Genomic DNA, 16,951 nt, shown 5'->3' with positions numbered 1-16,951 from the left:
AGAGTGCAGGTAAGTCTCTACACAGGTCACTGGGGGTATAGTTTTAGATGGCACAGAATAGCTGTTTCCAATACTTGACCTTAGCCCTAAATGCCATCATAACAATAGGTTTAGAATAATGAGTAATAAGTTCCAGGACATGGGGAAGATTATATAACAGAATAACATTTTTAATTTGCATGAGATTTTATTATAGAATTAAAAGTATGATGTGCTAGGTTTATGGGAAACTAAGATACATTAGTTTCATTAGTTAAACTAAGATACGTCCCCCCAGGGATACACACATTATCCCTGGGGGGACGCCTAATTCCTTGAGATTGGGGGGGGGGGGGGGGCGGATCCCCAATTCCTTGACTGGAGGACACCTCTTTGATACATCTTAATGTAAAAAAAAAAAAATCTAAATGTACTCTAATTCTAATTGTACTGTTTCTTGAATTGCATAGCACTGTCACAGTAGAAATAGCCTAAGCATCTCTAACCTTTTGGGATGTAGTTTATTATCTCAAACTTCCTTGAACATATCATGGATTTTATAGCCTTGGAATTAACCAGCACCTGCATCCCTCAAATTTGACACGTCGGCTAATAAATTTTATAATGACAGTAATCAATCTCTTGACTCCAAAATTTTCATAACCTATAACATTGTTATATTAACCTTGGAGGCTACAAGAACAGAAACTGAATATTCTGACATGTTTGGACATAACACAATTTTATGCTACTGTTGCTTGTTTTAAAGATGTTTCCTACATGCTTTCTCAAAACATTGTCAGTCAAACACACAGATCTGTAATTACAGTTTGTGTCCAGGTGCAAGTGGAGAGAGGGCACTAAACTGGAACCTATGATAACTTACTTTCTTGAGCTCCGTCATGTTTGCCAGGGTGATGAGGAACCTCTCGTCTTTCTGTATCGACTCCAGTTTGAGCACAACATTATAATCTGAAGCGCACACATTACACTGGGCCCAGTATGGCGTCCAACACTTCACCTGAAAGTGAATGGGTTGTAAGGTACCAAGGTGTGACTGATCACAACAGTTATCAGAAAACGGATGTTTTAAAGATGTTTATTTGTAAGTGCTGTTTAATATGCCGCAAACAGGAGTCGGCAGACATTATAAATTTAAAGCATTATGACCAGGAAATTTACCTACGATCTCAAAACGGAACCTAATTGGCTACACAATTTTCAAACAGGAACCAAAGTTACGGCTGAAGTTGCAAGATATATAAATACAAACCACTCGAGTTCATTCATTCATCCCCCCCCTCCCTTCCTCTCTCTCTTTCCACTCACCTTACTTATCCACTCATCCCTGGTGTTTAAGCCTCTAGTGCTATCAATGACATACTCCACAAATTCCGGAAAGGTTGGGAAGGGTGAGATCTCAGTCTTGTTCTTCCTATATCTGGCGATGATGTGTAGTTGTAGGTCTCTGAAGTGATGTTCTTCTGGTAGGGGATTCAGCTTTAGCATCTTATCCCTATAGGCTGAGATGAGCCTGGGTAGGATAATAGTCAAGTAGGTAAGATGCAGGTAAAGTGCCTCCCTCCATAAACCAGCTATATATAATTTGTTATTTTATGCAAACTTTGGTTTTTGTTCAGTGATGGTCATAGGCGGGTCAATCCCCCTCCCCTGGCCCCCTTGCATGAAATGGCAAATGATACCAATTTCCGAATTTTGCTGAATGCCAGACTCGATTCTCAGATTTATCCATCATAAGAATCAATGAGGATTTATCCAACATTTGAATCAGTTTCCAAATGATTAAACGTAAGTTTGTCTTGTGTAGTTTATTGATAAACACTGTGTAGTAAAGATGATTACATTTGATGAAGATAGTGTGTAGTGAAAATGTGTCCTCCAAATGAGCAATGCCAGGTACCCCCTTCTCTAGTATATATTTGTCTAACCTATGCTTGAAACAATCCAGCAAATAAACATTTTCAGCAATAACAATTATCTTATAACAGTAACACCTATAATACCAAATAAAAACCATTAACTGGTAGAAGTAGTCATACAGGAATATAGTGTGCTGTACCTGGAATAAGGATGTCTGACAACTAGAGCCCGCACACTGTTCTTGAAGACCCAAGTCCTCTCCTGTGGGTCCTCAGGTGGTGGATAAAGCTCATATACCTTGCTCTGCGTGGCACCATACTTTACCTGCATAGGGAGAACGTGTAAGAAAATTATACAAAGAATTATTTTAATACTGGGAGGAGTGATTGTGTGTGGTGAGCTCCTGCGTGATGAAATTCCAAGCTTGAAAATAAATCATACAATTTTACTCCCTTTAAACTTATTAAATATTATTCTTACCTTAAATTTCTTTTTTTCCTTTAGTTTCGCTGGCAGGTTGGCGAGTTCAGTGTTGTTGTCATTGAAGTGTGCAAGACGCAGAAAGTTTATCATCCATGATGTAGAAGCTACCTGCAAAAAAAAAAATCTATATAAAAGAAAATGTCTGTCCAAGGTTGGAGGCTAAACACTTAGGGCTAGCCTCACCCACTTTCCAGGATGACATGTGCGGTATGAAACTGTCATAGGTAGGTCGGGTTCAGTACTATAGCCCTCACTCTAAGATGATCCGCCTTTTACGGGCTCACTATAGCCTGTGCTACATGGACACTTCGTTCTGAGTAGCTAAATCTGAAACAACAACAACAACATGATCCACCACCTATTGCAACTCCCAGTGACGAAGTCGGAAATGGTTTGGTTTTCAGCAGAATTTTCAACAGTTTTTCGGTTGTACATTACACCTGAGACCATGTACAAAATGTACAAAACATTCTGGTTTCCCATCACACAATGTAAATAAGTTTTTTGTTTTTTGTTTTTTTGAGAGAGAGAGAGAGACCGACCGAGGTACTGCCAAGTACCCCTTCTAGCATGTATGTGTACGTATGTGTACATACATACGCAACAGGCAGGAGTAAAAGGTAAGGTGCTCCAGTGGACAAGGGAGTATCTAAGCAACAGGAAACAGCGAGTAACTGTGAGGGGGAGGCATCAGAGTGGCGAGATGTCACCAGCGGGGTTCCACAGGGCTCTGAACTTGGACCCATCCTGTTTCTAGTATATGTGAACAACCTTCCAGAGGGTATAGACTCATTCCTCTCAATGTTTGCCGATGCAAAAATTATGAGAAGAATCAAGACAGATGATGGTAGACAGACACTACAGGACGACCTGGACAAACTGGTGGAATGGTCTAGAAAATGGCTACTAAAGTTCAACTCGGGAAAGTGTAATGTAATGAAATTAGGCGAAGGGAACAAGGCTGAATACAATGTACCGTCTGGGAGGTGATATTCTGCAAGAGACAAATAGAGCGAAAGATCTGGGGGTTGATATCACACCGAACCTGTCCCCAGAGGTCCACATCAAAAGGATATCAGCGGCGGCATATGCTAGACTGGCCAACATAAGAACTGCCTTTAGAAACTTGTGTAAAGAATCATTCAGGACCTTGCATACGACTTTTGTAAGACCAATCCTGGAGTATGCAGCTCCAGCCATTAGTCCATACCTAGTTAATATAAGACAAAGTTAGAAGATTCAGAGGTATGCCACCAGACTGGTCCCGGAACTGAGAGGTATGAGCTACGAGGAAAGGCTAAGGAAGCTGAACCTCTCATCCCTGGAAAACAAGAGTAAGGGGAGACATGATAACCACATACAAAATCCTCAGGGGGAATTGACAGGGTGGACAAAGACAAACTCTTTAGCACGGGTGGAACACGAACAAGGGGACACAGGTGGAAACTTAGTACCCAAATGAGCCACAGATATTAGAAAGATTTTTTTCGGTGTCAGAGTAGTTAATAAATGGAATGCATTAAGTAGTGATGTGATAGAGGCTGACTTCATACACAGTTTCAAATGTAAATTTTATAGAGCCCAATAGGCTCGGGAATCTGTACACCAGTTAATTGACAATTGATAGGCGGGACCAAAGATCCAGAGCTCAACCCCCGCAAGCACAACTAGGTGAGTACACATAAATGGTAAGTACGTGTCCAAGACTTAGGCAACTGTTGTGGGTTGCATCCTGAGAAGGCTCGGTGATTGACTAGAGGTGAATAAATAAGGTACAAGGTAATAAATAGGCATCCTGTCCCCGGCAACTGGAAACCAAGTTACAGTTCTGAAATAATTCCTTTAATAAAAGGTCCAACATCTTTATTTTGAGGGAGTAATCAGGGTTTTGTCATATGTGAATGATACGTGCTTTTGTTGTTGTTTTGGAGTCTTGAACCGTCATCATAAGCGGATTGTTTTATCATATATAACATTTTTATCTTAAACAAAAAATGTAAAATTTCTTATCTATAACACTTAAACAGACAATAGAAATTTGCATCGTAAACCTCGTGTCTTATCAGTACTGACCTCATTCTGTGTGTAACTGGTTTGTTCCTGTCTTTGGTGCCGGTGTTATGTAAAGCGGCTTTTAAGTTTTAAGGCTTGTATCAACCGCTGGTGTGTTTAGGCCACTATAATAGCCTACTGACCAACCAGGAAGTATACTTTCCAGAACAAAACTAAACTTAGTGTATGTACACCGATAAATATAATCATAATAATATATATATTTCTTATTTACAAGAAGGTACAATTCGTATATATATCCGGCCTATGGCGGATATATACATTGACAAACTTTAGACCATTGTTTCGAGGACGGGATGATACTTCCGGGATGGAACATGACCCTAGTAAGGCAAGTCAGTTGCATCGTAACTGCGTCTGGAGACGTCCAGTGAATGCTAAGTCACCTCCTGTCCACCACACCGTTACATGCGCCGCCCCTCCCTCCACGGGCCCTGTGTCACCAGATGCCACCTGCTATTTATAGGTTGTTACCAGAGTATCATCTCTCTCTCTCTTGTATAACACAAAACCAGCATTTATACATTTTTCCAATATTCACTTTTGTTCTCTTAAGTTTATCAATTACATCTGAACAACTTAACCCCATTTATTAGGGAGATTATTAATGCAGGATTTCAGTCAAATGGTGGACAGCTGTTTGTTATTATTTACTCTGTCGATTTGCAGTCATTAATTCTTACTGCCACGAACCATGAAAAAGTGTGCGCGGTAGCTGGGAGGGGGATTTCCTGCTCCGCCCACCCCAGGACGCCCTACTACTACTATTTACTGAGTCTTAGCAGGTCAGGGCGGGGGATACTTCCTGCCCTGCAAGGTGCCAGAGAAGTTCAAAACAACTAATGGAACGTTCAGAAAGTGTGGTTTGTCTCGAAGCTCCAGCGTTTCGGGTTGCCCAAAACACTGCGTACTAGTGGCTTTAGGTATTGTATGTACTAGCTCTATCTATAAATCCAACATTATGTTTGTAAATCAACTATGTATGTACTTTCCTGAATAAAATTTACTTTACTTTAATATGAAACTACGAGCACGATCAAGAAAGATGTACCGGCACGTCAAGCCTCGTGCCGTAAGCAGCAACGAAACGCCTGTCAAACGTGCCAGCATGAAGGATAACCTACCCAACCACATCTATTCCAACCCAACCTACAATGACCTAATTTAACGATACACAGTTAAACAGAAAACGAGCCGTGTCCAAAACGCCTACACGAGATGAAAGTTGACCAGCAGACTCGCCACACCTTCCTTACATCCTCACCTTATACACGGGGCACCAGACGACGTTGGGCGTGTGTGTGGTGTCCCAGACCACACGCAAGAGGACAGAAGTCCTGGCCAGACGTTCTCTAGAGTTACACACTTTGCGCAGAACTTCCGCTCGTCGTAACATCAACTTTCTGCGAGCTTCCATGAACCGGCGGTCCTGAGGGCGTAAATTGTTAGTTCGTCAGTTAACGCTTATTGCAGCATAACCAATTATACCTAATAATGACTAAAGAAACTTGTTTCAAAATAAGACGAGCGTTAATTTATAATAACTATTTAAATGCTACTGATAAATGATGCTCAATAAAGGAACAAGTATTTAAATGAGTACTCAAACACTGACATCAACTCAACGTCAGTAGCAGTCTTTTCAGTTTAGTTCATTCATTATGCACCCCATTCCTATCCTGTGGGCGGTAGTGGAAAGGGTTACTGAGGTCGCATAATGGGTCTTCTATAAACTTTTTTAACTGGCACTTACAAGAACAATACAATACTCATCCCAATTCATAACGAGACGTTCAATTCTAAAATTTCAATGTCACATTTCAATTGATTTAGAACGTTGTAGTACATGTCACTTAAACTACTAGATAATTTGAATTAACTTGTCACACCTTTCCTCCCCATCGAATTACTAGCTGCTCTAGGGTTCACATCGCGCGCCTATCATACACAGTATCTCTATTATTGCAACTACTTTTGATACCAGAGAATATGCCTTAAAGCATCTTGCCTTGTTCTGTGTGAGACAAGCCGGGAGCATCATTGTATGCCAGTGATACAAATGTATATGAACACAATACCTGAATTTACTTGAGGGTCACCATCTCACTAGTGGTCTCAACAAGGCCACTTCCTATCCTTATTGAGGACAGGAAGCCAGCGGCTTGTCAATGACCCCCCCCCCCATTTGTCCTGATGATTTTATCCAGCTGGATCTTTAATTGCAACAATGTTTTGGCATCTATGGTTTCAGCGGGTAGGCGGCTCCATGGGTTTAAAATCCTATGAGTAAAAAATGCATCTTCTATTTTCTGTGCTACATTGCGGCTTAAAACCGTTGTTTATTGTATGTTACACCTGACCTTTAAAGCGGACTAGATCAATATCCTTTAAATTGTTCAGTATTAACAATTCTAAGAACAAATGTAAAACGCACTGGTTATGTCAAGAGCTCCGAATATATGTTCAGAGGGAGGTATTCCTCCCAAGGTGCCGTGAGGAAGTTGTCTGAGCAAGCTTCGATGACCGAGGTTCCCGTATTAAATGATCCTAACCTGGAGGTTGGGTGGAAGGGTTAATTTGAACACTGTTGCTGTCTGTATTAGAGTCGAGCACACGTGAGGAGACCCACACGCGCCCACGGCTATATACTGGGAAGACTAGCGGTGAGCTTACCCCGTGTCCTGGGTTGACCTACATCCTCTGCTCGTCCTCTGCGGCCCAGACACACAGCGTAGAGGAGAATAGCGTACTCAGTAATTTCCCATCCTGAGCGACAGATTGTTAAAAGTGCTTATTTCTTGGTAATATATGTATTCATATTACTTTTCCCTTATAACTTATAACTAATCCAAGTTGAATTTGTGTCAACAGATTCCTTGTATTATAATTTCGTCAGCATACATGAGATAGTTGCGACATCTGCAAGAACTATTTCTGATGCTATTATGTCGATTAAAACTTAAAATACAATCTGAATTAAATAATTAACCTGGTCACCAGCAGTGTGTTCCCAGCGAGTGTGAATGTTGGACCCGCTGAGCAACAGGAAGAACCACAGTAACGTGGAATTAAGAGCGGACCTCACACGTGTACAACTTACCAAATGTCATCAACACATTTGCAGTTATATCGAGAGTTCATAAATTAGTGTTCAGTGAGGCTCGGTCACTATGTATCAGTAAGATCTGATGAATTAGTGTGCTCAGTATCGATCAAGGTCACAGTTCACTACCATAGAGGGTCGCCTTTAAGGGCTAACAATTATTAGGCAAAAATTAAGAACTACAATTCTAAGTGTAAAATTATTTACATGTACACATTACCTTTAGTTCGTAACCAGAAAAGTCGAGCGTCCTGAGGAAGGCCCCGCCAGAGGGTTCCAACACTGGGAACTCCCACTGCTGTTGTTCTTGAACCACCTTGACCCCAACACTTCTGGGCGAGCCCTCAGCGACCTCTGAGGGTCCCGCGTCTCCTGACTTAACTTCCTTATGGGAAGCATTGGTGCTTTCTTGATGAATTATTTCTTGCTGGATACTCTGAGAGCTCTGTGATTTCTTCTCCAGCAGTTTACTTTCGATGGCCGGAACGTCGACTGAAGAGGACAAGATGGGAACGTCGACTGAAGGGGACAAGACCGGTACGTCCTTTGCTTGATAGTAGACGAAGGCGCTAACTAGACTCATGAGGACAATGACGCGTGCATGCAAAGTTTTATAAAATGCCATGTTTATTATTCACTGAAATTTCATATACAGTATAATGAATTGGGCTGCCGAGATGTGTTGCACAGATATTATACTTTTCATATAGTACCTCACCGGCAAACTTAAATAATGTTAATAGGCCTATATATATCGGCTACCAAATTTTATTGGAAACCATATAAACTGTAAAAAAACTGATATATATAACGAAGTGTGTTGCGAGGGCAAGGCGCCAGGAGCGGCGACACCCACCCGTGATCACTGCTGCATCAACACTGGACACCACCCAGAGCCCCCACGGGCGCCACCTTCCCCCATTGTAACCTCCATAACTGGAATCTCTTTAAATGCTTTACCTCCCTGTCAATATAATTTTGTCTTTCACATTTATGACTATACACAAAAACAAATAAGGTCAACGGTGAAGTTAAATATGATAATTTGTGTTTAAAACCAATAGTCGGCCGGTGATTACCTCTAAATATGGCAGACCAACCGTTGCTGCGTTAATTATTCATTCTCGGTTTATTGCGCTACACATAATGGGCTCAGGAACTGACCCTTATTATTTCTTTAGCTAATCAAGTTACCGCATTAATAAACTAGTTTTAGAGTTAACATATACGCCAGCAGTTTATTTGCAGCCTAGATAACTAATTAATAGCCTAATACCCATATTCTTCCTGCACTCACCCGTGCCGTAGGCTGCAGGTTAGTGACGGCAGCCTAGTCCTGTTAGTCGGGAATTATCGTTATATGAAATTTATAGGTCTTGTAAAAGTATGACACACAATCGTATTCAACCATAATACTGTACAGAATCACCGCGCATTGCTACACATAACCGAGCATAAAAGGTGCAGGTTTGTCTCGCAAATTTAAAATTGAACTAGTGACAATATCCATTAGAGAAAATGGTTGTCTGTTCAAGGATAGAGGTCAGTAATACTGTAGGAGACAGAGACACCCGGAAAACGCCGGTTATTCCCCCTCCAATAGTCTAAATCTATGAAAGATAATGTGTGTTTGTCTAAGGTTGTAGGCCAGACGTTCGAGGTTGGCTTCATCCAATTTTCCCAAAAGAAGTATATGGGGAGTATGGGAGTCAGGCCAGTAGGGGTTGGATCCAGTGCCATACTTTAAGAAATATCGGCACCTGAGCCCCATTCCTGCGCAATTTTCACCAAGTCATATCTGAAATATAGATTGTGTTGTTCGTAGACTTATTTGCCAGATTCAGTGCTTTGTTATATACTTTTTCTGAGGGCAGGAGAAGGGGGGGGGGAATGGGGAAGGAGAAGAGGAGTGGGGAAGGAGAAGGGGGGAGTGGTGATGAAGGTGGGGGGGGAAGTGGTAATGAAGGTGGGGGGGGGGGGAGGGAGGATATATGAAAGGGGTGAGAGGAAGGTGTTTTACGGGCTATTCGTGCCCGTGCCACCTCTTGGGTGGCCTAATCTTTATCAATCAATCAATCAAGAAGGTGTGGGATAGGGGGAGAGGAGAGAGAGAGAGAGATGTTTGAAGAAGGGAAGGAGGAGAGGTATCAATACCCTTAAAAAGTTGACTCACGTTTCTCCCTCTTATCCCCGACCAACGTAAGTGCTTGAACCCAAACTACTTTCCCCCGGAGAGGAACATATAGCACAACAGAAGGTAATAAAGCTCTTGGTATGGTGTTTACTATTAACGTAAATCCCCCTCCAACAACATTGTTCGTAGCCAAACTCTCAACCAAGGAACAGTTACGACCATCCCGTTAATCCTCTATTTGGTATTCAGCGAGTCTGCCTGGTCCGCAGTGGTCCGCAGGATACCTGCTGAGACGGCCGTTCCTGAGAGTAACTACCAGACTGGTCCACAGACTTACAAAAGTTCCAAGCTACTCCGTCGCCCTCTTGGACAGTAGAGCGATGGCCTCGCTCCTTGCAGGTCGGCGTTCAATCCCCGACAACCCAAGCGGTTGGGTTCCATTCCCTTCCAAATTGAGCCTTTTAGAGATAAATCTAAGCTCACTCTGTATGATATGGCAACCTATCTTATTACCATGGATAAATTACCTGAAATCCTTGCACTTGTACCCACATTTCGCTTCCAGTAGATGAACGACATATGAGATTCAGAAACAAGTAGTGTATTGTGAGGACTAATAATAAACAGAAGCTTCCCTATGACTCTGTAATATCCCCATTGGCCAAACTATTATGTATTAGCGATAAGACCTACCATTAATGTATGATGACTTACTGTAAATATGTAGCTCTTGTAATAGCACTTTCTCTGTAACTAGCTGACATTGTAACTATAAGGTGTGAAGGATAGATGAAATTGTTTATGTAATAATCCAAGATGAGGTCTGATAAAGACCTTTTGTGCCCTCTGTAATGCTTTTGCGCTACCGCTCACAGGATGAGTATGGGGTGCACAATAAACTAGCCGCCTTCGGCGGCAACAATCAAAACGTCAACACAATTTATTTTCAGTCCCCGTCGGATTTCTTGGTTTCTCTCCTTTATTCCACTATTTCACGTTCTTCTCATCCAGTATCGCGCCTCCGGTTCTGTTGCGATGGCTTTATAATTGACCTGCTAATCGTGTCGCGCCCTCATGCGATTGTCCAGATCTTCTACTTTTCTTAAGTGTACCATGCTTTAGTTTTATGACACTATTTTCTTTCCTGACGTTTGTTCTCGGGGCTAACTTGTCTATATCTGTTACGACCGCCCCCACACAACCGGATCATCAAATATTGTTGTTGTTATAGATTCAGCTACTCGGAACAATTAAGTTCCAAGTAGCACGGACTATGGTGAGCCCGTAACTTACCTGGCATAGGAGCGGAGCAAGTAGCCCGGGCTATGGTGAGCCCGTAGTGAACTTACCTGGCACAGGAGCAGTGCCCCTACCATCAAATAACTGTTCAATATATATATAGCTTGTCCTCGCTTGTCAACAGGATGGAAGGCTTAAACAAAAACTAAAAGAAAAAAGTCTTTGTTCATGTGTACCGATCTTTTCTCTCATACGCCCTCCACGGGACAACTGCATCTGCATTTAATTGGTCTCTATACTCACCTTACTAGGTTCTTCAAATGTACAGGCAGCTACTTTCTCCAAAGTTCAACACAGAGCTAGAAAAATCATCCCAGAAATAAATAAAATCTTACTAGGAACGATCAAGATCCACAGGACTAACACTGCAAACCAGACATGACAGGGCTGATCTCATATTGAACTTTAAAATACTGACCAAGTTGCTGAATATTAGTCCAGACCACTTGAGATATATATACAAGAGTTGTTACATTCTTGTACAGTCACTAGTACGCGCAGCGTTTCGGGCAGGTCCCTGGAATACGATCCCCGCCGCGAAGAATCGTTGTTACAACCAAGTACACATTTTACTGTTGAGTTAAACAGAGGCTACAGTTAAGGATTTGCGCTCAGTAAATCCAGTAAACTGGATTCAGTAAGTGGTCAGTAAACTTATTTAAAAGGTCAAATGTAACACATACAAGTAGCAACAGCTTCAAGTTTAACAAGCCTCAATGTAAAACAGAAGACGGTTTTCACCCATACGATTACAGTACTATAGAACTGCCTACCGGCCATAGTCGTAAATGAATGCTAAGACATTTCTCCTGGTCAAAATTTATTTATTTATATACAAAACAGTACATTTGGCTTATGAGAGTACAGAGACTTGAAGTTTTACATTCTTGTAAAGCCCCTAGCACCCATAGCGTTTCCAGTAAGTCCTTAATTCTATGTTCCTGAGCTAGGTTAAGTTAGGGAGCTTTCAAAATCCGTTGGTGAATCGTCTTGTGTACGATATGACTTGTATCCGTAGGTACTCAGGAGTTAGTCAGCTTGTTGAAGGGTTGCATCCTGGGCGGGGTCTGTAATTCGACTTTGGAGGGGGGGAAGGACCTCGATAAAAGCCAAACGTGTATGAATACATTCTGGCTTCCTGTCCCCCGACACTATGAATTATGAAAAATTATTTGATCCTACTATTAGGGAGGGGGGGGATTGAAACAGATATAGACAAGTTAGCCCTGAGAACAAGAGGCAGGAGAGAAAATTGTATCAAAGAAAATTGTAAAGCATGGTATACTTAAGAACACCAATTGAGAGGAGGCGTTCCGGACAATTGCATGAAAACGCGACACGATTGATAGATCAAAGATAAAGCCATCGTAACAGAACTGGAGCAGCAGCACTGAGCAGAGGTGAACATTAAACACCGTGACCAAATCACCATTATAGCAGACGTGACCAATCACCATAACACAAGACGTGATCAACCACCATAACACGAGACGTGACCAACCACCATAACAGGAGACGTGACCAACCACCATAACACGAGACGTGACCAACCACCATAACACGGGACGTGACCGACCACCATAACAGGAGACGTAACCAACCACCATAACACGGGACGTGACCAACCACCATAACACGAGACACAGACATGTCAACAACAATCAACTCCCCAGCCTAAACACGTCGCGTTATTCTTGTAGTATAAGTGGCTTTATGTGTTGTTCTTGTGTATGAATTCTCCACTGTTCATGAATCATAGGTATGTACTCTTGCATATATAGTATTATAACCTTTCATTATAATTTATATATATATACTACACTGTCTATGCCACCACAATTACCCGTTAGTGGAAAGCGTTCCATAGTACCAATTACCAGTTCTCCTCTGAGATACCGAAGGGCCTCAGGTAGAATAGTTATAGTAAATGAAGGTAATGGTTGTAATATGAGTGGTGGTGGTGGTGGTAGTAGTGATGGTGGTGATAGTAGTAATGATGGTTACCTTGAGGTGCTTCTTGCTCCTAAGCCTCTGGTTAGCCCACTAAGTATTCATCCCGTCCTTCCGAGTTTTTACTTTACAAAGAACTTGTAGTAACCTAACCTAACCAAGGACCCAGGCATAGAAAACGTAGTTGTTTGTCAGTCGTTATTGTTCATACGACCCATCCTTCTGTATTAATAGTACTTGTTGTACCCAAGTGGTCGATCGTACCAACATGTAGTGATGGGACCCCAGTAAGTCACTTTTTGTACTATTAATATGTACAGTCTGGATAAAATAAGGCTAAAACGAGACTTCAATATTCCTAGACCTAGTATAGCTCATATATGTTATATATTAGGCCTAGTATAGCACATATATGTTATATATTAGGCCTAGTATAGCACATATATATAGTTTGTTAGGCTTCGGATAGCGAATATTAAGCCTAGGATGGTTAGGCTAAGTTTTATTAGCAACACACACACATTTATATATATATAAACTTCAGGTTTGTCTAAATTCAATACGACTAAAGTCTACTTTCAGGTGAACCATCACGACATATTTGTACTTTCAATCCCATCGTTACTATAAGTACTTCTATCTTAGGAGGACGGGCCGGATTTATAGTACATCATATTTTGTCCTTTGGGGAATTTGACGTTAAAATGTGATATTACATTCAGGTTGTAAGACATAATACTGATAATATTGAGAGAACTGCTTGAGGCGTTACAAATTTTATGTCTAATTTAGGGAGACGACGAGTGGTAGTGGGTTTGGTAGTTGTGGTGGTGGTAGTGGTGGTGGTGGTAGTGGTGGTGGTAGTGGAAGGTGGTAGCGGTGGAGGCAGCAGGTTAGGGCCCCAGATGGCGGGGCCGGCCCTGCACCGCCTCGGGGTGCTGTCAGCTAGGTATGAAGCCACCTGGGAATCCCTTGCAATTGCAAACTTTTTTTCCCCGTGTGAGATTATCTGTAGTTCCATCACACTCCGCGCCGGGAAGTGTTTGTGACCTGAGACCAAACACCAGCGTGTGTGTGTGTGTGTGTGTGTGTGTGTGTGTGTGTGTGTGTGTGTGTGTGTGTGTGTGTGTGTGTGCGCGCGCGTGTGTGTGTGTGCGTGTGTGTGTACTCGTCTAGTTGTGCTTGTAAGGGTTGAGCTTCGGCTCTTTGGTTCCGCTTCTCTATTGTCAATCAACTGGTGTACAGGTTCCCGAACCTATTGGGCTCTATCATATCTACAATCGATACTGAGTATGGAGTCTGCCTCCACCTGATGCATCCTAGTGTTTATATATATATATATATATATATATATATATATTATATATATATATTATATATATATATATATATATATATATATATATATATATATATATATATACATATACATACACGCACACACACACATTACGGGGCCTAACGGCTGAGTGGACAGCGCTCGGGATTTGTAGCCCTAGGACCCGGGGATCGAACCCCGGCGGAGGCGGAAACAAATGGGCAGAATTTATTTCACCCTGATGCTCCTGGTCACCTAGCAGTAAACAGGTACCTAGGAGTTAGACAGCTGCTGCGAGCTGCTTCCTGGGGATGTGTGTGTGGGGGGGGGGAGAAAATCAGTTGATTGACAGTTGAGAGGCGGGCCCAAAGAGCAGAGCTCAACCCCCCCGCAAGCATAACTAGATGAGTACACACAATAAGGGTAGAGAAGACAGTGGAGACGGACATCACACTCAAGGTCACCACATTCATTTGTTTATAGTGGCGCAGCAGGTGTTGTTGTCCTCCCCAGTTACAGCCCCGCTCCTGTGCCAGGTAAGTCCAATACGGGCTCACCATAGCCCGTGCTACTTGAAACTTATTGTTCCTAGAAGCCCAATCTTAAACATCAACTGTTGTCCTCCACTTCAGGGAGCAACTTGACAATGACACCGTCAAGATGCGTTACGGATGTGATCTTCAAACTATCTATATCTACTAAGAAAACGGGAAATATTGGATCTATTTGTCCTGGAGATAGAGACGCTTGAGTTGATCTTGTTGCAATTCTTTGGGATCCATTTATTAGGAAGCTGAATGTCCATCTCCCTTATTATACTTGTATTACTTGTCTATTTCATGTCCTATTACACCACCCTTTATCTTTGTCGAGGGTTTGCTTAAGTTAAATTGACATTGTAAGTAATTCTAATGTTAATATTCGATCATATTAACACGCCTGTAGGCCGTGTTAACGTACAGGCAGACACACACCTGTAGACCAAGTGTTGGACAAGTCCACACCCGAGACAGTTGCAGCAGTGTTAACACCTTGCATGTGCAATGTACACTTGGCTTATGCTAGAGACTACCAATGTGTGTGGCCGTAGGTGGGTGGCTCCTGCGCCTCGTTGTGCTAACCGGTCGTGATCAGTGTGGCTACAACAGTCTGCTGGAACACTGATCACCACGGCTGGAGATTAGTTTCGGTCGCTAAATCACACACTAATCCAGCCTTAACTAACTCTACCTGACCTTAATCAACTTAACCTCGCTTCCATACTGACTTTGCCTTAAGTTACCTAAGCTGACCGTAACTAAACCCACTTTCATATTAACCTAGCCTTAACTAACCTAAATTAAACTAATCTAACCTGATAGCTTTACTAACTTGCAAAGCTATGATGGCATATGTAGCAGCCGTAGATATATAAATCAATAATAGAGGTGGATAATCGCTACTCAAATAACTACAAACTCTACACTGTGCTTGGAGCACAGTGTAATCTTGGCACTGTGCAGTGTCATCTCAGATGAGCTCAACCAATGATGCCAGAGTCCAGACACTCGAAGACGTACTTTTTCTCATGCTGTTCACAGAGGGCCAGCAACTATGCACTAGTCATGCGGTCGCGCCAAAGCATCGTACTAACCTATTCATTGTGGTTTGGGCACTGTGCTGGGCTTGGTTATTATGGCTACATCTCCGGGCACCTTGAACGACTGCATTCCGCACGACCTTCACTTGGGAGCGCGCACTCCCACCCAGTCTCTGAAGGGACTTACAGCAGGCACTGGAGCCATTCTGTCTATATGAACTACAATGGTCCAGGCCCCAACGCTGGCCGGTACTGACGCCTAATTTCCTGCATATACGTCCAATGAACTGTTTCATTTGTCTCAAGCTGGGAGCTGCTATCATAATATATTTCCTGGTGCAGACGGTAACGTGGCCGAAGACCAACCCACACACCAGAAGATGAGGAGACGACGACGTTTCGGTCCGGTTTCGGTCCTTCCTGGACCATCATCACAATCTACTTGATAATGGTCCAGGACGAACCGAAACGTCGTCGACTCCTCATCTTCCGGTGTGTGGTTTGGTCATTACATATTTTCCGCTTCTTGAACACCATCTGGGAATTAAATACAAGCCATTTGATACTTTAAACCTTCCTTTTTGATGGGGTTCCAGTTTCCTAATTATAGCAATTGCAACAGAGTTATTGCAACAGACTTTGAATCTCCATCTTGTGAGGAAGTCTTCATTAATCCACTTAGGAAACCCCCATCTTAACCTCCTTGTTATCACCCTCATCCAGGATAACAATCCATTGTGTCCCCCATTTAAAGTTCCTTTGACATCAGCGAACACAACGTTCTTGCTTTTGTTGTGGGAATAATTACAGCACAGTTGACTCAGTCCTTAACAAAGACGAATACCTCTTTACCTTGTGTATCTGTTTGACATGATTATCCTCAGATGATTGAGGATAATCCTTCAAAGTATCCGACGTGCCCCGTATCCTGAGACGGTGCCCCAGAAAGGGACTGTAGGTGTTGGCATAGTCACCGTGACTGTGCGTGTGGGTACTGTTTCCCTGACTGGGCACCGTCTCCGTGACTCCACACGCAGGTCAATACCTCACGTCCCCCGAGGCGTGGGAAGGTCTTGAGGCGACGCACCAAACATGATTAAAAAGGATGATTGGCGTTCAAAAAGCTGCTACAGGCGCCGCTGATGTTCCCAC

General features: G+C 42.5%; 1 protein-coding gene across 2 annotated transcripts in view; it reads right to left on the bottom strand.

Annotated features, from left to right (window-relative positions):
- LOC123766722 (carbohydrate sulfotransferase 10) overlaps positions 1–16,951 on the bottom strand; it is an 83,950-nt gene that overhangs the window by 2,886 nt on the left and 64,113 nt on the right. Inside the window, exons 3-8 of one of the 2 annotated variants that reach the window (XM_069307646.1) lie at positions 7,740–8,156; positions 5,681–5,845; positions 2,341–2,451; positions 2,060–2,184; positions 1,309–1,513; positions 866–1,000 (exon numbers count right to left, since the gene is read on the bottom strand). In XM_069307646.1, the coding sequence (XP_069163747.1) occupies positions 866–1,000; positions 1,309–1,513; positions 2,060–2,184; positions 2,341–2,451; positions 5,681–5,845; positions 7,740–8,144 (1,146 nt within the window). In that variant the 5' untranslated portion in view covers positions 8,145–8,156. Of the gene's footprint in view, positions 1–865; positions 1,001–1,308; positions 1,514–2,059; positions 2,185–2,340; positions 2,452–5,680; positions 5,846–7,739; positions 8,410–16,951 lie in introns of those variants that run through there. The other variant, XM_045756025.2, reaches the window with a different exon arrangement.

The sequence above is a fragment of the Procambarus clarkii genome, chromosome 60 (assembly GCF_040958095.1).
Source record: "Procambarus clarkii isolate CNS0578487 chromosome 60, FALCON_Pclarkii_2.0, whole genome shotgun sequence".
Classification (NCBI taxonomy): domain Eukaryota; kingdom Metazoa; phylum Arthropoda; class Malacostraca; order Decapoda; family Cambaridae; genus Procambarus; species Procambarus clarkii.
The sequence above is the reverse complement of the archived record's forward strand: the minus strand, read 5'-3'. Positions and strand labels throughout refer to the sequence as shown.